We start from the raw sequence: 23,376 nt of genomic DNA, 5'->3' as shown, positions 1-23,376 counted from the left end.
ACACACACACACACACACACACACACACACACACACACACACACACAGAATTGAAGTTTAAAAATAGGTTTAAAGCCTATCTAGTTCTAGGACAGCCAGGTCTACAAAGAGAAACCCTGACTTAAACAAAACCCTGAGGAAATGGGAGTGCTGGGCACCTGGATACGCAGGGTTGGAGAGAAGCCCTCAGTCCAGCTTTTTTCCACCCCCACATCTCCCTTCTTTCCACCTGACCCAAACCTCAAGGTTGCCCAGCCTCCAGGTAGGATCCCTCCTTGCAAGCTCTTGTGCTGTGCTTCAATGCTCAAGTCAGTCATCACTCTTATACCTTTTTGTTTTTTGTTCTTTGATCTCATGGATCTTTCCACATGCTCTCATGGAGCCCCAGAAAGGGGAGAGATACAGACAGCTGAAGGCTCAGTGTTCCTTTCATGTTACAGGCTGAACCTCCTCAGAAGAGCACCTGGAGACAGAAGCACGAGTCTTTCATCCGGACCCTGCGCCATGCTCGTCAGGTCCAGCAGGTAATCACCAGAGGTGGAAATCCCTCAGACTTGCCTCCCATCCTGCCTGCAGAAAACCCAGACTATGTCCAGTGTCCTTACTGCAGCCGCCACTTTGCTCCCAAGGTGGCAGAACGACACATACCTAAGTGTAAGACCATCAAGAACCGTCCTCCACCTCCACGGAGGCATGACAGCTGAGCGTCATGGCCAAATCTGTGTTTCCCTTCAGCAGTAAACCGGAGAACAGGCAGTGTAAGGCAGGGAGAAAACAGAACTTTCCCAGAACTCAGGATCTGCTGCAAAGCCAAACAGCCCATGAAGGAGAGCCGCTGCTACATGGCAGGGGACAGATGAAAGGCCCAGCTTCTCACTGACTCAGAACCTTAGCTGCATGTTTATGTTCTTGCCTGAAGAAGTGGTAGCTGAGGACTCTGGGCTGTGAGGCTGCATTAAAGCTCTCTTTTCCTGAGCCTCAGCGTGGTTTGTGCCTGTATTCAGTGTTTTCCAGTCACGGCATGTGCCCAGGGTTTCTGTTAGCCCTTCTCACTCTTGAAAGTCAGTGGCACACGCCTGTAATCCCAGCACTCGAGAGGCAGAGGCAGGCAGAGCTCTGTGAGTTCAAGGCCAGCCTGGTCCACAAAGGGAGTCCAGAATAGCCAAGGCTACACAGACAAACCCTGTTTCAAAAAAAAAAAAAAAAAAAGAAAAAGGAAGGAAGGAAGGAAGGAAGGAAGGAAGGAAGGAAGGAAGGAAGGAAGGAAGAAAGAAAGAAAGAAAGAAAGAGAAAGAAAGTTGGGGTCAGAGGGTCATTGTCATGCAGATGGTAACTCTTACAAAAGATATTGAGGTTGTGCTGTGAGGCTTTATTAATGCAAGTTTATCCCTTGGCCTCCATGGCCCATGGTCCTGGCTGAAAGCCAACAAAAGTATGGAACGTTAGGGGGCCAGTATAGCCTAAACCTTCCCTGTGGTGTACTGCATAATGAAATAGCTTCGTGCACTTTACAGGGTAGGGATGGGTAGAAAACAATTTTACTTCTCTGTACTTGCTCTCTTTAAATGTGTTTCATATGTTAGGGGAAGAAGCTGCTAGTACTTTCAAATAAGGCCATGTGGCTGCCTTGAGGCAGCAGACCCTGTCTAGGCAAGTGCGGTGGATAATGCTCAGTATGTCACAGGCTGCCATCAGGCATCAGAACACAGTCACACTTGTATTTTAAACTCTGAAAGGGATCAGGTCTTCTGAACCGTGAGAACAGTGCCTACTTCAAGTTAGGCCCTTAACTAATGGGTTTAAGATGAATGCTTAAGCTCCTAGAACCACGGGATATTTAACCTGACATGCCCTATTCCCCAGGCTAGTTTACTGAGCAGTACACAAAGTTCCGTACTCCATGTTAAAAGCAACAGATGGTAAGCCATGGCCAGTCACAAAGTCACATCCCTACATACGCTCAAAAATGTTCAAGACTGGTGAGTGTTTTGACTGCATATATGTATGTGTACCACATGCACGTTTGGTGCCTGCGGGAGTCAGGAGTGTTGGGTCCCCTGGGACTGGAATTACAGATGGTTGTGGGCCACCATGTGTGTGCTGGAAGCCCAGGTCATCTACAGGAGGAACACGTGTTCTTACCTCAGAGCCGTCGCTCCCGTCCCCACGCCCTCCCAGATGCTTCTGTGTTAGGAAGCATCATGTTTTTAAAACTTGGGATAGGAGCCTGTCAAACAAACTGGAGGCTGTGGGAACACTGGGCAGCAACCTACACAGGACACACGAGAAAGGGTTCAAAGCTTTCCACTCCTTCAGTTGGGAATGATGGAAGTAGAGCCAGATGCCCTGGCTTCATCTGCTGGGCCCCCTCGGCATCTGGGTTTGGGACCACAGTGATGTTATGAGGGTTACAGGTTAGAGCCCTCCAGAGGGAACAACTGTGTGCAAGGCGTTCTACAGACAGAGCAATTATTTAACTGCCGAAGGAGCACAAGAACTCTCATCTTTGTACTCCCTCTGGCCTCAGTGTCCGTCAGTCTTCTGAACTCAGCTAGCTTTGGCTGTCTTACAACCTCAAATCTTCCTGGATAGAGGTCACAGAGATGCTGCTTGTAAATGTCCATATTCTGTTACTTGAAGCACATGCCATTAACATCATACACTTTAAAGTTCAAAAGCTATGGGGAATTCCCATGGTGAAACTCAGAAGGTAGCTCTTTTCATTTAGAGGTGTGTGCAGACACACGGCGCTAAAGACTTCTTAGCTCACACGGCACAGTGCAGTGCCTCGCGTCAATATTTGCTTTCAATTGATCATTCTTCACAGCTACACAGATGGCAAGCAGAGCTGTGATGGAGAGTTTCCTCCTCAAAGCCCATGACCTGTGAGGATTAATGATCAGTACATTTATGTCAGCAGTTAATCACTAAGGCAATAAATGACTTCTGGCTTTGCAGGGAATCTCACAGTCCTGACTAGCATCCTGATCCTGCCCTCCTGCTATCTTGACTGTTACTTCCTCTGAGGCCTGGGGATCTCATGTGAAGCACTTTCTCTAAAATCCCTATTTTTCTCTGTTCTTCCTACCATGAATGTTTCTGAATAGATATCAAACCAGATGAAATTTGAGCTTTTGGAGCCTTTTGCTTTAGAGTTTAGTTATGCTCAGCCAAGGAAAGTAACAGCTGCTATGCCAAGAAGACCAAATACAACTCGGCTTTCCTGAGGCTGATTTCTAGACAAACTGGCACGATTACTTGGGAGTCTTCCCGTCAGGACAAAGGTGTGCAGAGCTGTCTCCTCCTCATTACAGTGTATATAAGGGCATGCAGGAGTGCAGGCACGCCATGCCAAAGTGTGAGGTCAGAGACAGCTTTGTGGGCTCTGTAGGTTGAACTCAGGTTACCAGGAGTGCCCAGCAAGCTACTTTGACCTGCTGACCTGTCTTGCTAGCTCCGGATCCTTCTTTTAATGGCTTTCCCCTGAATTTTTAGACTTTTGGGGAAAAATGCTGTAGCAGCAAAAAGGATTTTTTTTTTTTTCCTGGCAAGAATGAGATTGGAAAACAGCAGAGGTTATTTTTGTGTAATGTCTCTTGTATTATTTCTGTTAAAAGAACATATTTATTTATTTATAGAAGACTCACAAAATCAGAGATTTCCCAAGGCCTAGGACCGTGGGTGTTTCATCTCCGGTGACTGAAGTGACAAGCTTACTGAAGCACAGCACTAGTTGAGAGTTTAAACGTTTATTTAAAACAGAAATGGCACACCACTCCACCCTCATCCTTTCCAGCATCTGGCTAACAATAAGCTGGCTCTTCAGCAAAGTGTTGGCACAGAGGATTAACGCAGGCTATACTGTAACTCAAAGCAACACTACTGGAAAGCTTCAAACATCTAGCATTGCATAGAAGACAAGCAGGACGATTTATAAAGATTCAGCTACAGAAAACCACTTGAAGACATTTCTGCTGTCTTGCCTTTTACTCAACCTGGTACATGGCTGTGACTTTTGAACTGGTTTCTGTTTGCATAGCTGTTTGGTGGGGGAAAAATCTTATGGCTGTCCTAGGCACAATACTGTAAAGTGCAAATTGTCTCTAAGGCACAGAACTTAGCTCTCAGTTAGATTAATAGCAAACCTAGACTTCCCAAGGGAATATACTAGAGAAAATGACCACCATGCTCTACTAGAGAATGACTCCCCAGGGCTCCTGCCCCCTCAGCACTCACTGTCACACCACAGTCAGCAACATGCTCATGCCCTCAGCTTCCCGAGCAGAAGCAATGCTCTTAATGAACGCCTTAAACCCTGCCTCTCAGCCCTGCTGAGATGATAAGCCTAAGGATACAGGACCTCGAAAGGCCAGCCAGTCCTGAAGAAAACCGAAGTTGCATTGACATGATGAACCAAAACTCTGACAGGGTTTACAGGCAACAGCCAGACCCCTAAATTTGTAACTTCACACCAGGATCGGGCCCTTCCCTTATTCTGGGAAAAGGCTTCAGTGATTACATCAGTACTATTGTACTACGTTTCTCAGAATTGAGAAAACAACAGAACAGCAATGATCCCATCGGACAGAGCTGCCCATCCTCAGAGATAGGGTTTCCTCTCAGCACCAGCCTTTATACCACCAGTTTGAGGAAATGGCAAAATTTCTCCTGTACAGGTAAATCCTCCCGCAATACTAAAATAGATAGCAAACCTTTTTTTTTTTTTTTGGCTTGGTTAAATGAAACAGTATTAATTTAGCTGTGTGTAGCACGGAGGATGTGGTACTTATCAAAGCAGCTGCTGTGGCCCCAAACACAAGCAATTCATTAGACTTGGTGGAAGCACAAGGCTCACATTTAAGGGAAACCATCAAATGCTTGCCCAGAAGGTTGGCTCTTCTAGGACACACACTGTCTGTCTTTGGAAAAGGTAGCTTGCTCCTCTCAACAAGATCACAGCAGGAGGGAGCTTGCAGCCAATTTCCTCTCACTTGGCAGGTTCTACCTGTCAAGCTCTTGGGACCCCTAGGATTTGGTGCTGGCTTTGGGCCACTCAAGTACAAAAGATGATACTGATTTACTGGGTATATGACATGGCTTCAAAACATACCAAAGGGAAGAAATACTGACTAGACATAAAAGGGAATGCCTGGGACTGCTCATCCCAATTGGACCCCTATGGGCCATGACACTAGAGACACAAAAAAGCCTTCATAGGGGCAGGAGACCTCAATGCCTCTCAGACACCAAGGCAAGGCACTGAAAGAAGGGTTACCTTCCTTCTTGATTTTCTCCCACAGCTCTACCTACTACCCAATGGTGTAATTCTCTTAGACACCTCTCCTGGAGGAATCCCCCAGAGTCGGGAAATCCCACCTTGTACTAACCATTGCCTCAAAGTCTGGCTATTGTGATGAGGGACCTGCCCTTTCTCTGTTCCTCACTGATGATGTTTCAAACAACCTCCACAGTAAAAGCAATCTAAGCTTTCCTCATAAAGCACTCAGCTGCATGAAGTAACCAAACTTCCTGAAAATAAGCTCTAGGCTGACTCTACCAGTAAATTTTCCTGGACTCCAGGCTTCTGAGAAGGCATGAATACTTTACTACCCTCTGGAGGACCCTGGGCAGCCCACTCCATTTTTACATTTTTCCTCCTCCATCCAGATGTGCAATGCCTGCTGCTAAAATCTCAAGGCAGCTTCCAATTAATGATGAAAATGATAAACAGAATATGAGCTGCTACCAGTGCAATTAAGGTGAGTACTGTGTCTCCTCTTCAAAGGTGGAATCGAAAGATGAGGTACAGAGCTGCTGTTGCTATGGCAGTCACTGATGACAACGCCAGGGCCACAGGACCCTTCCATTCTCCAAAACAGTAAAATCACTCATAGATCCTATCTACAAGGCAACGCCACTCTCCAAATGCACAAGGAAGTGCTTCAGAGCCTCCCTCTGCCCTGTGCTCTGTCTCTGCAGGTGAACAAAGCCAGGAAAGCTGCTCTCTGCACTCGGTAAGTGTGCGGTGAAGTTCTTTGGGTCCCAGTTTCCTGAGGGCTATATGGGCTCAGGAGACTAGAGGCTGGGTCGACAAGAGTCTGTTCCAAGGAGGCACCAGGAATCTGAATCTAAGTCAGGCCTCGGATCCATTTCCATTTCTTCCTTTGCTGTCTGAGTTCCTCTGGAATGCATCCCCACCTGTGCAGACAGAGCAGTTCCACATTAGCAACAGTGCTACTGGCTGTGGCACTTCAGGACTGTTTTCAATATAGTCCAGTCTCTCAGAATTTTCTGTCACAGGCCTGTGGGAGGCTCAGGTGGCACTGCCTCAGAAACAGTCTCCATCTTCACACGGGTAGAAAGAATAACAAGTTGTTCTGGTTTGCCAAGGTCTACAGGGTTTGCAGATTGTAGTATAAAAAGTGAAACACCTGGGGTCTTAATACGCACTTTAATTCCAGCACTCAGGAGACAGAAGCAGGAGAATTTGTCTCCTTGAGTTTGAAGCCACCCTGGTCTACATAGTGAGTTCCAGACAAGCCAGCGTTACATGATGAGATCCTATCTCAAAAAACAAAAACAAGCTGGGTGTGCTGGGGCATGCCTGTGATCCCAGCACTCAGAGAGGCAGAGGCAGGTGGGTCGCTATGAGTTCGAGGTCATCGTGGCCTACAAATCAGTCCACGATAGGCAAGAACTCCAGAGAAATCCTGTGTGGAAAAACCAAAACCAAACCAAACCAAACCAACTAACAAAAACTACAAAAAAACCCAAAAAATACCAAACCATCAGTCCCGGATAAAACAAACTTAGTCCCTGCTACAGCTGCCAATCTTATCTCAGAAATGTATATTACATTCTAAAGTGTATCATATACACTGCTTCCCTTAATCTTTAAAACAACCATATAATATAGGCTGTACTCACAAAGTAACAAGTCCAAACCCACATTAGGGGTAAATGGCAAAACCAAAGAATGACTCCTCCCTCATCCTAGCTGAATCGAGGAGTGATACCAAGAAGCATCAAATGCAAAATGTTGTTCTCAAACTATTTGACCTGAACCCATTAAAGCCATAATTCTAACTTGTAGTTTTCAGAAAAGAGCATGTGCTCAGGCCACTGAGTTTGCAGGTAACAGGCTAACTCTTGGGAGCTGATTCTTTCCTTATTATTCATTCATTCATTCATTCATTCATTCATTCATTTATTTTAAGACAAGGTTTTTCTGTGTAACCTTGACTGTCTTGGACTTGTTTTGTAGACCAGCTTGGCCTCAAACTCACAGAGATCCACCTGCCTCTGCCTCTAAGAGCTGAGATTACACACATGTGCCACCATGCCTGACTGGGAGCTGATACTTTCCCATCACTCTGGGTTTGGGGGACTGAACTCAGATTGCCATGTTTATGTGGTAAGTGCTTTTTTCAGCTGAGCCATTTCCCCAGCCTTAAACCATTTTTTGACTCTACTTTAAAATGGTTCAGCAAGGACTAGGGATGTAGAGTGTTTGCCTACCATGGATAAAACATTGGGTTCAATCCCCACTATTGCACAAATAAATAAATAAAATAGTTAAAATAAGAATGTAGCTGGGTGCTGATGGTACACACCTTTAATCCCAGCACTCCAGAGGCAGAGGCGGCCAGACTGGTCTACACAGTGAGTCCGGGACAGCTAAGGCTACAAGGAGAAACTCTCTTTCAAAAACACAAAAACCAACCAACCAAACAAACCAAAAAAAAAATCAAGGGGCTAAGTCTTTAGTACCTTGAATCTTGTTTCTGTGACCTTTCAAAGCAGATTTAGAAATTCAGTTACTTTTTTTTTTTTAAAGATTTATTTATTTATTATGTATATAGTGTTCTGCCTGCATGTATACCTGCACACCAGAAGAGGGCACCAGACCTCATTATAGATGGTTGTGAGCCACCATGTGGTTGCTGGAAATTGAACTCAGGATCTTCGGAAGAGCAACCAGTGTTCTTAACCTCTGACCATCTCTCCAGCCCTCAGTTACTCTTAATAAATGCTCTCACCTGCTGGCCTCCTTCCAATTTCTTGTTCAGCTTTTGTAGTTGGGTAAAAATCTGGAGGTTTTCTTGCTGTAGCTTTTGCTGTTCATCCAGACACTTTAACACCAGACCCTGCAACCTCTCAACCTCCACCTGCAGAGTGCTGCATGCACAAGCAGGAGAGGTCAGTGCTTTCCCGGCACACGGTGCTGCAGGATTCAGCCGTGGGGGCTAGGGACAAGAAGGAGATAATGCAGAAGGATCTGTAGTACAAACAACTTTTACTCTAACCAACAAGACGACAAAAATACAAAAGCAGGTGCAAGTAGAGCAGAAAAGGCCTGGATTCCAACTACTTGTGAGGGTTTTGCAAAAATGTTTATTTTTTAAATATGTTCTCTTTTAAAATGCAGAAATAAGGAAAAAGCCTCAATTTATCTGGAGTAAGTTCTGTTCACAGTGAGGACATGGTTCACAAAATGTAGTTGATTACACTGTGGAAGAGATTTGCGAAGAGTGTGGTGAAAAAAACTGAAGAGGACACAATTTAAGAAGGCTAACACAGGAAGGGAAATGTTCAATTTCAAGTTTTAAAGGTTTTGTTACCACTCTTCTGGGAAGGCTTTTAATTATTCTAGTTTGGATTTTTCTCCCTTATATACTTTTTAAAAACAGCAAATCAGAGCCAAGTGTGGTGGTCCACACCTTTAATCCTAGCACTTAAGAGGCAGAGGCAGACGGATTTCCGTGAGTTCAAGGCCAGCCTGGTCTATAGAGTGAGGAAAGCCAGGGCTACACAGAATATCCCTGCCTCAATAAACAAACAAGTAAATAAAATTTAAAAAAATAAAATAAATAGCAGGTCAAATAGCCTACAGGTCAATTCTGACCTGCTTTTAATAAAACTTTATTGAAACATAGACACACTCATTCAGTATGTATTACTGGTTGAGTATCCCTAACCTGAGATGCCTAACTCCAAAACTCTTTGAGTACTGACAGGACACCATGAGTGGATAATGTCATACTTGAGCTCATGAGATGGACTGCAGTTCAGAATAGGTACATTAAAAGATGGCACAAGGATGGGCATGGTGGCCCACGCCTGCAATCCCAGCACTCAGGGAGGCAGAGGCAGGTGGATCTCAGTGAATTAGAGGCTAGTCTGGTCTACTAAGTGAGTTCAGGACAGCCAAGGCTACACAGAGAAACCCTATCTCAAAAAACAAAACAAAATGACACAAAATGGCCTCCAATGTATGTTTACAAGGGCTTTATGAAACACAAAGAAATTTATGTTTAGTCTTGGGTCATAGCCCTTAAGATACCTCATTATGTATGTGCAAAATTATGTATATTCCAAAATCCAGCAAAATGTGAGATTTGAAAGACTTCTGGGTCCTAATCATTTGGATAAGAGCTATTCGACTTGTATCTGTGACTGCTAAGTTACATGTCAGAGCTGTAGTTGCAAAGTGAATTATGCAAGCCACAAAGTCACGCAGTAACTGTGTAGCTTCTGCAGAAGCGTGATGTCCTCTGGGTCAGAGCTGTTGATCTGTGCGATTTCATCTCTGCATGGGGTGGCTTTGTATGCACCGTCCCTTCAGTAGACCACAGGCATTACTTCTTATACATGCCAAACCTACTGTCATGAAAACGGAGTTTAGGGGCTAGGAATGTAGCTATTTGTGCAGTACTTGCTTAGCATGTACAAAGCCCTGGGCTGGACCCCAGCACTGCATGACTGGCTATGTGGCACACGCCTGTAATGTCATCATTTGGGAGGTAGAGGCAGGAGCAGCAGAGAAGGTAAAGGTCATCCTCCATCCTTGGCTGGGCTACACAGCTTGTTTCACAAAGAAACAAACAAACCATTTAAGAGGGCTAATAGGAAAATTTACAGTTCAGTTTTTGTACTTCTGAGGAAGGGGAGGGAAAATAATCCTATGGCGCTGAAAGGTAAGAGTGGCTTTTAGAACTACCGAGAGACAGTGTGTAGCCCTGGCCCAGGGAGTTTGAGAACATGGTGAAGCCAGGAGACCCTAAGAACTCACAGACACTGTCTACCCAGCTGAGGTGAAAGAGAAAACTCAAGTTACCCAGGCTGCTACTGGGGACTGGTGTTCTGGAGGAACTTCAGATGTGACTTTGAGCCCTTGTAGCTCCTCATAGGGCAGGGTGTCCTTCTCAGATTCTGAAAACGCTGCACTTAGGGGAGTTGGGCTGTCTGGCATGGGGATGAACTCTGCGTTTTCCAGCTCCTAAGTCCACAGAAAAGAATCCGTCAGTTTGTTAGCAGCAATTTACTTTCTCCCAAGTTCCCCTGCAGCTTTTACTTTCCTTCTGTTGTAACATCAGCACCCTCTAGTGGACAGAGTAGTGGGGGTTAACCACACATACTGCCTAGCCTGGAAACAAAATGCCATCCCTTATCAGTGATGCAAAGTCAGACTCAAGTTCAAGAACAGTTTTATCTGGTTCATTTCCCCAACCCAATTCTACACTCAGTATCCTCTGGTCAGGAGGCTTGAAGGCAAGGCAGTGAGGCCCCCTGCCAGGCTGCCAGAGGTCGAGACTGGATGTGCCGCTCCCACTGCTCTCTATCCTCAGTTAACCGGTTGCGTCCTATTGGATGAAGAGCTCTACATGTTGATCACAACCACCACCCCTTTTTGTAAAAAATTAAAAATTCCACCATGCATGCTGGTAGTGCCTTTAATCACGGCACTCAGGAGGCAGAGGCTGCAAGTTTGGAGCCAGACTAGTCTACATAGTGAGCCCCAGGCGAGGCGGAATGGGGGAGGGGGAACCCATAAACTCTAAGTATCTGCTGGCCATGCTGCACATACTAAGTGAGTGAGTCAAGACGAATAAAAAGAGATAGGTTAAGAGCACCAATAAACCCAGCAATTCCATCACCCTGAGAAATCACCACGGATACAGTGGTGCCTAGATTGTCTCATCCACATTCTTCTGCGTATTGCATTTTCTGAAAGAATAAGGCCTTGCTGATAGAAATTCCATCTTCTCATATACAATAGTTTACATTTTAACTTTCTGTACCTTTACTTTTAATACGCTGCATTTTTATTGCAAGGCATTTCATTGCCCAATATTTCGCTTCTGTGAACAGTAAGTAGTTTATGATCAGTAAGTTTGATCTTTGTACAGGTACACTGCAAAAAATAGTTTCCACTCCACTTAAACTCTTTCTATGCATGTTTTGCTTTTAGGAAGCTTGTACAGTAGTACATTTCCTTATGACTTTTTAAAAAAAGATTTACTTATTATTTATACAGCATTCTATCTGCATGTACCCTGCACACCAGAAGAGGGCACCAGATCTCATTATAGATGGTTGTGAGCCACCATGTGGTTGCTGGGAATTGAACTCAGGACCTTTGGAAGGGCAGCCAGCATTCCTAACCTCCGCGCCATCTCCCCAGCCCTTCCCTATGAGTTTCTAAAACTGTCTTTGTAGTGTTACCCCTCCTGGTAGAGAGTTACCCTGTGAGTAGTGTTAGCCATCCCTCCCAGTAGAGTTACCCTATAATGGGGCAATGGTGCCCCTACTAGATGCCACAAGCTAACAAACAGAAGGTTCAGTGCTAGGAATGGATTACCTCTTTTGGAGTTGTTGGCAAGTGAGGGCCCATAGGCCCCCAAACATTACAGGCTATGGCCAGTGTTCTTAGTTACCCTCCAGAACTTGACAGTAAGTTGAACAATAAGACCCTATTGATCACTTGGGAGAAAGAGGCAGGATGTTCTGTGAGTTCAAGGCCAGTCTGACCTAAACAGTAAGTTCTAGGTCAGCTGGGGATATAAGTGAGACCTTGCATTAAAGCAAACAAACAAATAAGTAAATAAAGGCCCTATTGTGGAAGACATGACACAGTTGAGTCAGAACACAGAGAAACCAAGCTGACACTCCCAGGAGTCTTATCACTACTGGCAAGCACCCATATTGCTGAAAGTTACTATATACACCATCAGAGAGAGAAAGCAATTACCTAGCTGAGAGCCCTTCAAACTACAATGACAAATGGCCTGGCGAAACATGCCCACCCGTGCACAGGGGCATGGATATCATGGAGTAACCAACCACTTTCTGACTAAATTTAAGGCCTACTTCACAAGCCGAATCCCGTATCTGGACTGTTACTAGGGCCAAAAATGTAGCACAGACAGGTCACAGGCCCTAGGAGAACCTATTATTACTTTGTTAAATGGGGGTAGTATTAAACTGACTCCTAAGGACTTCCTGTTATATTCACAGGCCAGAATCTCTCTCAACCTCAAAGAAGCTTCTTTTGGTAGTAGATAGTGATTAATTCAGAGGCTCAAACTTCTGGTGATGGCACAGAGAATGAGACTGGAAAGTGCTCAGCTCTAAATAGGATATCTCTATCATACCTTCTCCTTTCAAGGCTCAGGGATCATTGTGGAGGAGGCAGAAAGAATCTAAGAGCCAGAGGCTGCAGGCAACTACAAGAAACTGGGTTCCCTGGACACAGCAGGACAGTTGCATATATAAGTTCACAGCAGTTGTGACAACATGCCGAAGACCTGTACAGGCTCAAGGCAGAGCAAACCCCAGCCCCAGCATGAAGAGAGTGGATGAACCCCATTCCTAGCTAAAGACCTATTGGCAATCGCTAGCTGCTGGGAGAGGAAGAGTCAGTCTTCTTAAAAGTGTGGCTCCTAGTAGATTAACTATACTTCAGTGGAAAGACATAAATCCAAGAGCATATGGAGCCAGGCATGCTGGCGCACACCTTTAACCTCACCATTCAGGAGGCAGAAGCAGCAGATCTCTTGTGAGTTCAAGGCCAGCCTGGTCTACAAAGACCAGGACAGCCAAGCCACACGGAGAAACCCTCTCTGGAAAAATAAAACAAACAAACAAACAAACAAACAAGAGCATATGGACAGTACAAACTACTTGATGGGCTTAAAAAAGGGTGGGGGACAGAGTTGGGTCATAAGAAAGGGGGTGGATACAGGAAGAGTTGGGGGAGAGGGATGAATTAAATAGGATCAAAATAGAATGCACAACATTTTCAAAGAACTAATAAAAATGAAAAAAAAAAACAACTTTAAGATAGGTTGCAAAACAAAAAATACATTTTATGAATTTACATTCATTTTAATAATGTAGGCACAAAGGAGCTGAGGCCACTGGGGCCCATGCCTTTATACCCAGCATCTGGGAAGCAGAGACAGATGAAACTCTGAGTTCCAGGCCAACTGCAGCTACAAACTGAGTCCCTGTTTTTAAACAAAATATAGATGTGTAAGGCTGTAAGGCTAGAGAGATGGCTCAGAGGCTAAGAGCATTGTCTGCTCTTCCAAAGGTCCTGAGTTCAATTCTCAGCAACCACATGGTGGCTCATAGCCATCTATGGACAGAACACTGTATACATAATAAATAAATCTTAAAAAAAAAAAAAAAAAAAAAAAGGAAAACATGCTGTATCCTTTCTTCTTTGAAATGAAAACAGGATTAGCTTTGTGGTGCCTTCTTTCCAGGTGGGAATCTAAAGCCTAGACTCCTGCCTAAATTAGAAGGACACAAGAAACTGAGACCTTGGCAATCCTTACTAGCTCCTGCTACAGACTTATGTGAAGTATCTGTTGTAAGGGAATGAATTACCTTCCGAAGCCAGCCAGGACAGGAGCTACTAGCCCCACAGCTGTTCCCCACGGCCTCTGTGGGACTGATTAAACCTTCCATTCCACGGTCTGCTTCCATTGTTCCTCGGAAGCCTCCGCTTGGATCTGGAGTTTCAGATTCCTGCTGACTGTCTTCCTCTTCACCACCGCCGCCGCCGCCGCCACCACCACCAACAATGCCACCGCCTCCTGGGCTGGAGTTCTGAACCACTGGTAGATGTGTGGCACAGAAGGAGAGAGTTTTGCTATGCCTCAGAGAGATTTACCATCTGATAACCCCACTCATTCCCACAAAAGTTCCTAGAGTTGCACGAAGTGGAGCATTTAGTAAAATATTTGAGACAAAATAGTTTTTACAATAGGATTTAAATTAAAAAAAATCATTTAAAATAGATTTTGTGGGTGATTTTGCCTGTATGTATATCTAGGTACCCTGCACATGCACTGCCCTCAGAGAGCAGAAGAGGGCATCTGATCCTCTGCAACTGGAGTCAAAGATGGTGGTGAGCAGCCATTTGAGTGCTGGCAACCAAACCCCAGTTCTCTGTAAAATCAACAGGTGTTCTTTACTGCTGAACCATCTCTCCAGCTCCTCATTATTCTTAAATGTTATTACGTTTATTTATTGTGTGTGTGCATGTGGGCATGTGTGTGCCATGGTGCATGTGCAGAGGCCAGAAGACCACCTGTAGAGGTCAGTTCTCTTCTCCCACCATGTGGATCCCAGGACTGAACTCAGGTCATAATGGCAGTGTAAGCCATCATGAGCCATCTTATAGGGCCAATTTCCATTCCTTCCTTCTTTCCTTCCTTTTTTTCTTTTCTACCTACCTGCCTATCTACGTGTGTGTGTGTGTGTGTGTGTGTGTGTGTGTGTGTGTGTGTGTGCGTGCGCGCGTGTAGGTTTTTCAGAGTAGGGTTTCTCTGTGTAGCCTTGGTTATTCGGGAACTCACTTTAGAGCACTGGGAATAAAGGTGTGCGCCACCAATACTCAACTTACAAATTTTTATTCTTCAGACAGAATCCTTATGTCACCCAATCTGGCCTTGAACTTGGCATATAGCTGAGGATGGCCTTGAACTTCAAATCTTACTGCTGCCACACCTTCTCAATGCTAGGATTTTAAGTATGTGCCACAATGCCAGGCTTACATAAAGGTATTCATGTCCATTTTCCAAATCCTAATGTATCTTTGGCAGGTGATTCACACTGCAATGCCCTCTACCTGCATTTGTCTTCGGTAAAAAGTTGTTCAAAAGTGAGCCAAACACCTTTTAAGTTTCCACAAAATAACAACATGGATTCTGAGACCAGCATATATAGAACTTCTCACAGGTTGAAAGCAGGAACAGTTTTAGTTTCCTGGCATGGACCCAAGTAACAAAGAACCACAAAAACTATAGTCAGAAAGCCATCAAAGGGTTTAGGCTTGTTTCCTAAGCTGAAAGTTTAACTGACTTTTCCTTCTACAGGCCTATTTTGAAGATAAATTTTGTTTTGTTTTTGGGAACAGGGTCTCACTTTGTAGCTCTGGCTGGCCTGCAACTTGCTATATATACCAGTCTGACCTCAGACTCACAGAAATCCACCTGCCTCTGCCTCCCAAGTGTGTAGATTTTTACAGACTAGAGTACCTGCAACACCATGGAAGAAAAGGCTCCTGGGATGGTAAGGAATACAAATGTCCTATTACAATGTGGAGCAAGTCTCTTAACTGCTTCCACATGTGATGCAGGCAACAAAGATGCAAAGTCATCCCAGTAACAACGCCAAACCTCCTCACTCAACAAAATACAACCTTCCCTCTTAATCACAATTCCTCAATTCAAAGACCAAACTGGCACCGGGAGCACCACTACTTACCAGTTCCAATGGACAGGCCACTGCTATTAGAACGGATGGTCTTAGAATTCAATACTTTCTCTGAGGAAAAATATGCAGTCGGTAAATGTCAGGTACAGACATTAGGAGGAGACTGCCACTGCCACCTGTGACTCCCAAAACTTATTAATTAGAAGTTAGTCTCATAAGTGAAACACTTACTGAGCTATTATGCTCAACATCTGGCCTGGGAATTTTCTCTCTCTCAGTTCACTGGAAGGACCATGGAAACTTTACAAAGTAACAATACCTAAGTACAACCCCAGACATCCTGATTTTGGTCAAGGGTTGGGCAGGACTAAGATTTATAAAGACCAAGGCTTTAATCACGTATTTCAAAGTAATCTTTATGCAAAAAGCATTTGGAAATTTTTTTTAAAAGAATTACTAGATATTTCTCAAGAAAACACAAATGCAGACAACACATTATTAGTTATTAAATGGAAGTAATAAATTCTATGATATAGATATATATGGAGGGAAAAGTTAAAAATTGTTACACTAAAACAGGTCTAAACTGACAGGGTGGAACAGGCCTGTAAGCCCTGCACTCAGGAGGTAGAAGCAGAAGATCAGGAACTCAGGTTATTTTTGGCTACTAAGAACTGAGTGTGAGGCTAGATCTTATAAGCTACAAGACCCTGACATAAAACAGTCCAACAGAGAAGAAATGGCAGATGACTAACTTAGGAAATGAAATGTTCTGTTCCTACCACTCTGTATGACATCTTAATCTAGGACAAGAATTGAAGCAGCAGCCTCTGCTTCAGAATACTTCTGTTTCTAATTATGCCACCACTAGTACCTTAGGTGTGAGTCAATCCTGTCCAAGCCAGCCCAACTGCATATATATGAAACCCTTACCAACAATAAGAATGGTGTGCCAGCCACGGCAAGAAAGGTCTGGGACATGATGCAGAGATCCAAAAATAGGCCGAGGCCATGAGGTACAGATATCAGAGCCATGTGGTCTCTCTGTGGGAGTCATTGCCAGGCGGCCATTGCCACCATTACCCCAGGCAAAAATGTGATTATCTAGGAAAGAATTAAACAGCAAATTAATGGGACACTATTTTTCCAACTCTATGAATGGGTATCCCACCGTTATAACCTGGAACTTGAAAGACATCCTGCTAAGTACTAAGTGAGGGAAAAGCTAATTATTTCTCTAAATAGAGCCTAAAATTCTATCCTGACTCCACCCAGATAAAAATGATTACTGTTCCTAATGTCTGCCATTCACTCACTCACTCACTCACTCAAACAAGTATGAGAATCTACTCCATGGCAAGTGTTTCTCAAGGTGTCTGAGGCATGAAACAAAGCTGCAGTGAATTCAGTGGGGAGAATGACAACACAAAAACAAACAGCTCTCTCAGATTTCAGGTAATGGCCAGTGCTATGAAGGAAGCAAAATGGTGGTGAAAAATGAAGGAGATGAGTAACAGCAGGATGGCGTTTCATCATTTTAGAGAAAGTGGTCAGAGAAGTACTCTTTGACACTGGAGCAGAGATCTAGCTGAACTGCGGGAGTTCTCAAGGTCACATGGGTGCAGCTTTGCACAATCAGGGAACAAGGATGTCCCCAGGAGAAGAGAGAGGGGCAGATGGTAGAGTGTCCTCGTCGTATGGCCATGCAGGCCTGACTGATGTACAAACCATGAGAGGTTCTGGGCAGGAGGTATTTAAGAGGAGCTTCGAGGCTATGCTGAGAACCAACTGCAAAAGAGCAAAAGTGGAAACAAGAGCAGCTGACATACTGATGATGGCAAGAAGCTGTTGGGTGTGTTCTGAAGAGTCATTAGTTTTTGCTGATGGAAAGGATGGCGGGTACAGGATGGAGCTGGCAGAGGTAAGGAGTCTGCAAGAAAACAGGCCTGGGCAGAGACTCATGATGTTTGACGTGCCAACACTAGAAATCTGATTCTTACCCAATTCAGGCTGGCGTTCTTGCTCCTCTAAATGAAAGGGCATGGACTACGGTAGGACAGCAGATGTGAGTCATAACTCATTCAGAGTACATGGGCGATATTGCCACTCTAGCTTTTGTCATCCAAACTGAGGGGCTACTGACTAAATGTCCAAAGGCCAGATATGATAGTGCATGCTGCACGGTAGGTACGGAGGGGAATTTAAAGGGATGAGCTCCTGGTGGAGAAGAGGACTGAGTCCTGGGCAGAGGTGGATGTTTCCATCACAGCATCTGGAAGACTGTGTATGTGCCTCTTTCCACACACCCAGGCAGTGTTCATTGGTATCAACATTGGTACTCAACTAGACAGGCAGAAGTACTCAATGGTTCTGGAAATGTTTTACCAAAAATGTTAACATGAAAATAAACTTGGGAGAACTTACAATATGAACCTGCCATTATCTAGAAATCTGGCCTTTACAAAAATTACTATGTTGGACATAAAAGCATATGGCAGTTAGACAGAAACAACTTTCCCAGTCAAGAACTAAAGCTGTCTGGGAGGCATGAGGAACAGAAGCAGACTCACCATCAGTGGCAGCGATGGTAAACTCATCACCACAGGAGACCCTGACCACCTGCTTCCCACCAAGGGGGCCCCCCAACAGGTTGATTCCCAGGCGCTTCTTATAACTCCCAACACCCAGCTGCCCACACTTATTACAGCCAAAAGTCAGCAACCGGCCTCGTTCTGTGAAGCAAAAATAAACAGTCAATCAAAAATAGGTCATGAAACAGAGAGGACACAGCAATGCAGCCCCCACACACTGCAGGCTAGAAATATGAAGCTACCCACATGGCCTTGAGGTGAAGGTATCTAGGCCGAATGGCCGTTCAGTACCGTCATTTAGAATACTTAGAGGAGGTGCTAATTAGAGACCACAGAAGCCAGATGTAAGAATATTTATAGCTGGGTGTGGTGATACATGCCTTTAATCCCAGCATTCAGGAGGCAGAAGCAGGCAGATCTCTGTGAGTTAAAGGACAGCCTGTCTACAAAGTGAGTTTCAGGACAGCCAGGGCTACTACACAGAGAAACCCTGTCCTGAAAAACAAAAAGATTTTTAAAAATTTTTTTTTGCATTTTTATTTTATGTGCATTACTGTGAAGGTGTCAGATACCCTGGAATCGGAGTTATCAATAGTTGTGAGCTGCCATGTGGGTGCTGGGAATTGAACCCAGGTCCTTGGGAAGAGCAGCCGTTGCTCTTAACCACTGAGCCATCTCTCCAGCCCCCAAAACAAAGACTTATTTATTGACTTTATGTGTCTCTCTGTGTGTATGCACATATGTGGGTTCCCTCAAAGATCAGAAGAGAGCATTGGATCCCCTGAAGCTGGAGTCATAGTTATGAGCAGCCCAAAGTGGGAAATGGAACATAGGTCCTCTGGAAGACCAGCAAACACTATTAACCACAGAGCCAGCTCTCTAGCTTGAAGTGTGCTGTTCTTATTAAAGTTGACATTTATCCTGTATTTATAAAGATCATTAAAATATAAAAAGATCTGTGCTTGAATGCCTAATTGGTTAACGAGGTAACACTGAGTACTAGGGAAAAGCCAGAAGGATGCATGTATCATTGAGAAAGCTAACACTGCACAGCCCAGCACCGCAGAATCTGAGCTCCGAGGGCATGTGATAGGGCTGAAAGCCAACTTACCATCAATAGCAGCTGTATGAGTCTTGCCTGGAGCAACGGTACGGATTTTGTAAAAGGACAACTGTTTGGCCAAGGTAAAGGAGGTCGTGTAGGGAACTTCATGGTATGCCTGAGACAAGTAAAACACAGAGCAACAGACTCATGAAACAAACAACAGTGGTGGTGGTGGGGGAACAGGCTGAGGATGGAAAAGCCCTTTCAAACAAATTCTGCTACTAAGAGAGGGTACCACATAGCTTCTCATCTTCAACAGGACCTCTTCAACATAGGATCAGAGAAATCGGTGTATAAAGCAGGGATTTCTGATTATAAAATCTACATTTTTAATTAAAGCATGCAACACAAGAACTCTTCATCTAGGAAGATAATTGATACAAGGATAGAATAACTGACACCTGTGTTGCTTACGTACTCTATCTAACAAAGGCAAGGTACAGCTGGAGAGATGGCTCAGAGGTTAAGAGTACTGGCTGCCCTTCCAGGGGTCCTGAGTTCAATTCCCAGCAACCACATGGTGGCTCACAAACATCTATAATGAGATCTGGTGCCCTCTTCTGGCATGCAGGTGTACATGCATACAAAACATTGCATACATAATAAATAAATCTTAAAAAGAAAATCTCTCTAGCTTACAAAGAAACCAGTTATTGTAATCTAATTTCACCTACAAAGTAGTGTTTTACAGAAATTCATTACACAGTCTTCTCAAGTTGTATAAAAGCCCCAAGTAAACAAAGTTCACAACAAACCTGCAACTTAACAAACCACAAAATCACATACTAATTTTGAAGATGCCTTTCGAACTATCTATTCTCCAGCCTTTACCCTGAGTCTGTGTTCTCCTGAGACTGGATTTTAGACACTGCATACAAATTAACTCACCTTTCATTTAAGTTAGGAAATTGTAAATTTACTTGATTTTTCTCTTTTGCATTTGAAGGTGAGGGGCAGGGAACAGACTTAATCTTTAGAAATGACAAACACTCGTGGTATTAATACACCCGAAGGTGATAATTACTCTTGTTAGTTTATGTGAGATCAGGGTTTTGGAAGCAGTAAGTCGGGAATCTACAGACACGGGAAATGCTTATTTTCTCTAGCACATTCTTATTCCTGTTTTGATGGTGACAAGGGGGACATGAACTCTTTACCCTTTGCAGTCAACTTTGCTGAGCTGTAACTATAAAAAGACTGCACAGCTTGACCCACTTCTGCACATATGCATCAGTGGGATTTCTGCCTTGTTTTAAGAGGTCCTGCTACAAATCGCAGGGTGGCCTCAAACTAAAGAGCCTCCTTCCTCAGCATCCTGAGTGCTAACATTGAAGGCATGTACCATCACACTAAGCCTGTGCACCAACACATTTATAAAACTACCATCCTGCAAGATAAAGACCACTCCCTTAGGTGACTCTTCTACTTTCTGAGTAAGATTCCTGTCCCCCAACAAAGAAAAATGAATGTAACAACAATAACAATAAACCCCACAAATACCTGTTCCTCTACTCCCTGAGGCAGCCTCTGACTACTGCCATCATAATCATTTACTCTGTCCCTGAATATCACATGATGCAATCATATACTGTGAACTCTTTTGTGGCTGGCTGCTTTTGCTGAACATAATGTCTGTCACTTTACTCTTAAGTTAACCTATAATAACAAAGAAATCCCAACCCAGAATTCTGACGATGTTAAAACTTCAAGGGCCACTCACTTCATGGTTGATGATTCCAGACATGCACTGATTCAGCCCCAGTTTGTTGAACTCATTGAGTCCACAGGCCAGCACTTTGCCTGACTGGGTGAGCAGAAAGGTCCCATCACAGCCACATTGAACAGCAACAATGATTAAGGCCTTTGGAACATCCACCTGCAAGAAAAAAATTAATTAGGAAAAAATCCCAAGTATATACCTCCTATTAGAAATAAACCCCAAGTTCCTTCATCATGCTGTAAGTAGCTTGGAGATCACTCTTCCTAACACAGGGCTGAAGTTTTACAACACAGTGTAAAAGGCTGCAGTTGAATGAACAGACCTCCCTGTCTGTTTTAGGAATGGCTCCTACTTCTCTGGAGAAGGCTTCTGTAGGGGGGTACTATGCAGACAAACTGGGAAAGGGGCAGCTTTGATCTCTAGTTGGCTTTCTGCTGAGACGGAGGGCTCCTTGAGAGTTTGCAAAGAAACAGCAGCTTGGAGGGTCTCAATCTTTTAGGAAGTATACAGAGGTAACAGCTGGTACTCGAATAGCCTTCTACAGCTTACAGGACAGGGCTGGAGAATGAAGGAAGTCAAATGGGGACATGGACATGTGTAAAACCTTGAGCCTCAGTTTCTTCTCATAAGAGGAATGGCTGTGAATCTAAAGACAGTTTCTAGAGGTTGGAGAGATGGCTCAGAGGTGAAGAGCACTGGTTGTTCTTCCAAAGGTCTTGAGTTCAATTCCCAGCAACCACATGGTGGCTCATAACCATCTATAATGAGATCTGGTGTCCTCTTCTGGCCTGCAGGCACATATGCAGTATAGTAGAATTATAGTAGAATACAATAAATAATAATAAAAACATCTTTAAAAAAGACATTTTCTATATGTATCATCTAATCTTAGAATATAAATAAAAATTGACAACTGTCAATGGTACAGTACTGCAGTTAGTAGTGGTTAACCTTCCAGTCTCAGGTCAGCCTGAGACGGGGAGGTGTGACTGTGCTTGGCCCTCAGCTCCTCAGGCCCTGGGAGCCTCTTACAGTGCCAGCTCTAGCAGTCCTGACAGTAATCAGGTATGTCTCCTGCCACACAACCTCTAAGCAAAAACAATTTCATGTGGTGTTCATCTGTAGTAAGGGAAGGCTGGGGTAAAAGGTAATACACTGCTTCCCACCACTAAGGAGAGTTAGCTGTGTGTGACACTTTCTGTTTTATGTGCCGATTTTAACTTCTTCTCTGAGTAAGATATAGCTCCAGTGTCTGCAACAGCTGTAGCCACGTTCTCAGTTTTCTGTGATTTACTCAGATGGCAAGACCACATAGTGCTAAATCAGGAATCCTAGGTTGTCAGTCTCTTGGACAGGACAGACTCCAGAAATGAACACTCTGCTATCAGGAGGCAGGGAGAGAGGATGTCCTTTTGGAGCCTGTGTTTTAGACAGGCTGCAGGAAGAAGCTGCTTCTCAGTTACCCTCTGCGGTGTATAGTAATCCTCTTCAGAATCCAAACCCAGCCGTCCTGAAACACACATGAGGACAGCCATTATACCAAGGGTGTTCCTCCCCAGGAAGATGCTGTTACTCTTTCTGTACTAACATCCGCTGAAGAAAGGCTATTTGGTGTGTTCAGTGCTCAGAGACTGACACTGTATGAGCACCTGAAAGAAGTGGATGGAAACAGGCTTCACCTACCATATTCCCCACAGCCCCAAGAATAGACCTCCTTGTTCCGTGTCAGAACCACCACATGATTATCCCCACAGGAGACCTGCTCCACCGGGTTGCTGAGGAAGAAGTTCAGCTGCATGGGTTCCAGCACTTCAGGGCCAAAAACCTTGTCCACGCCCATGCAGCCGTAATAATCTGATCCAAAGGTATAGAGCTGACCCTCATCTGCAAAAGGAAAGAAAACCATTATAGAAAGGAATTATTCTGTCAAACCTGCTGGCCAGAGCTAGAATGAGGACCGCCTTAGCCAATGGTCTCACATGAGCTGTGATCCCATCATACGTCAGGCGGGTGGACCATGCAAACAAGCAGAGCTGTTTGCAGTTAGGGACCACTGTAGTAGTATTACTGTAATGAACAGTCTAAGAAGTTATAGGATTGTCATGCTAAACTTTCCTGGAGCCTTCCCTGTTTTGAACATAGAAATAGCAAGGATGGGACTGCAGAGATAGCTCAGCAGGTGAGAATGTGAATTGCTGTTCCAAAGGACCCTAGTTTGACATCCTGCACCCATACCAGGAAGCTCACAACTATAACCCCAGTTTCAGGGAGATTCCAGTACCTCTCCTGGCCTCCATCATAAGCGTTACACTCACATGCACAAACCACACTCAGATAAACATATACACAAGATTTTTAAAAATACCAAGGAATTATAAAGTAATGATAAAAACGAAAACTCAGCGTAGCTCTTGCTCCTGATTTTGTGACATACAAAGCCTAAAGAGATGGTG

At 44.3% G+C, this 23,376-nt stretch overlaps 2 protein-coding genes across 2 annotated transcripts in view; one reads left to right on the top strand and one right to left on the bottom strand.

Moving 5' to 3' along the window:
* Zc2hc1c (zinc finger C2HC-type containing 1C) overlaps positions 1 to 977 on the top strand; it is an 8,425-nt gene extending 7,448 nt beyond the window's left edge. The window contains exon 3 of the mRNA XM_055593014.1: positions 441 to 977. Within this exon, the coding sequence (XP_055448989.1) occupies positions 441 to 704 (264 nt within the window). The 3' untranslated portion in view covers positions 705 to 977. The remainder of the gene's footprint in view (positions 1 to 440) is intronic.
* Positions 978 to 3,733: 2,756 nt separating this feature from the next.
* Positions 3,734 to 23,376, bottom strand: part of Nek9 (NIMA related kinase 9) — a 41,234-nt gene continuing 21,591 nt past the window's right edge. The window contains exons 12-22 of the mRNA XM_055592933.1: positions 22,607 to 22,807; positions 22,387 to 22,433; positions 20,924 to 21,079; positions 19,210 to 19,318; positions 18,078 to 18,239; positions 16,441 to 16,611; positions 15,559 to 15,618; positions 13,675 to 13,904; positions 10,118 to 10,279; positions 8,040 to 8,246; positions 3,734 to 6,198 (exon numbers count right to left, since the gene is read on the bottom strand). Of these exons, the coding sequence (XP_055448908.1) occupies positions 6,076 to 6,198; positions 8,040 to 8,246; positions 10,118 to 10,279; positions 13,675 to 13,904; positions 15,559 to 15,618; positions 16,441 to 16,611; positions 18,078 to 18,239; positions 19,210 to 19,318; positions 20,924 to 21,079; positions 22,387 to 22,433; positions 22,607 to 22,807 (1,628 nt within the window). The 3' untranslated portion in view covers positions 3,734 to 6,075. The remainder of the gene's footprint in view (positions 6,199 to 8,039; positions 8,247 to 10,117; positions 10,280 to 13,674; positions 13,905 to 15,558; positions 15,619 to 16,440; positions 16,612 to 18,077; positions 18,240 to 19,209; positions 19,319 to 20,923; positions 21,080 to 22,386; positions 22,434 to 22,606; positions 22,808 to 23,376) is intronic.

This window comes from Psammomys obesus, unplaced genomic scaffold, assembly GCF_907164565.1.
Source record: "Psammomys obesus unplaced genomic scaffold, mPsaObe1.curated_primary_1811, whole genome shotgun sequence".
Taxonomy (NCBI): domain Eukaryota; kingdom Metazoa; phylum Chordata; class Mammalia; order Rodentia; family Muridae; genus Psammomys; species Psammomys obesus.
Note: the sequence above shows the minus strand (reverse complement) of the source record. Positions and strands in the feature narration are given on the sequence as shown.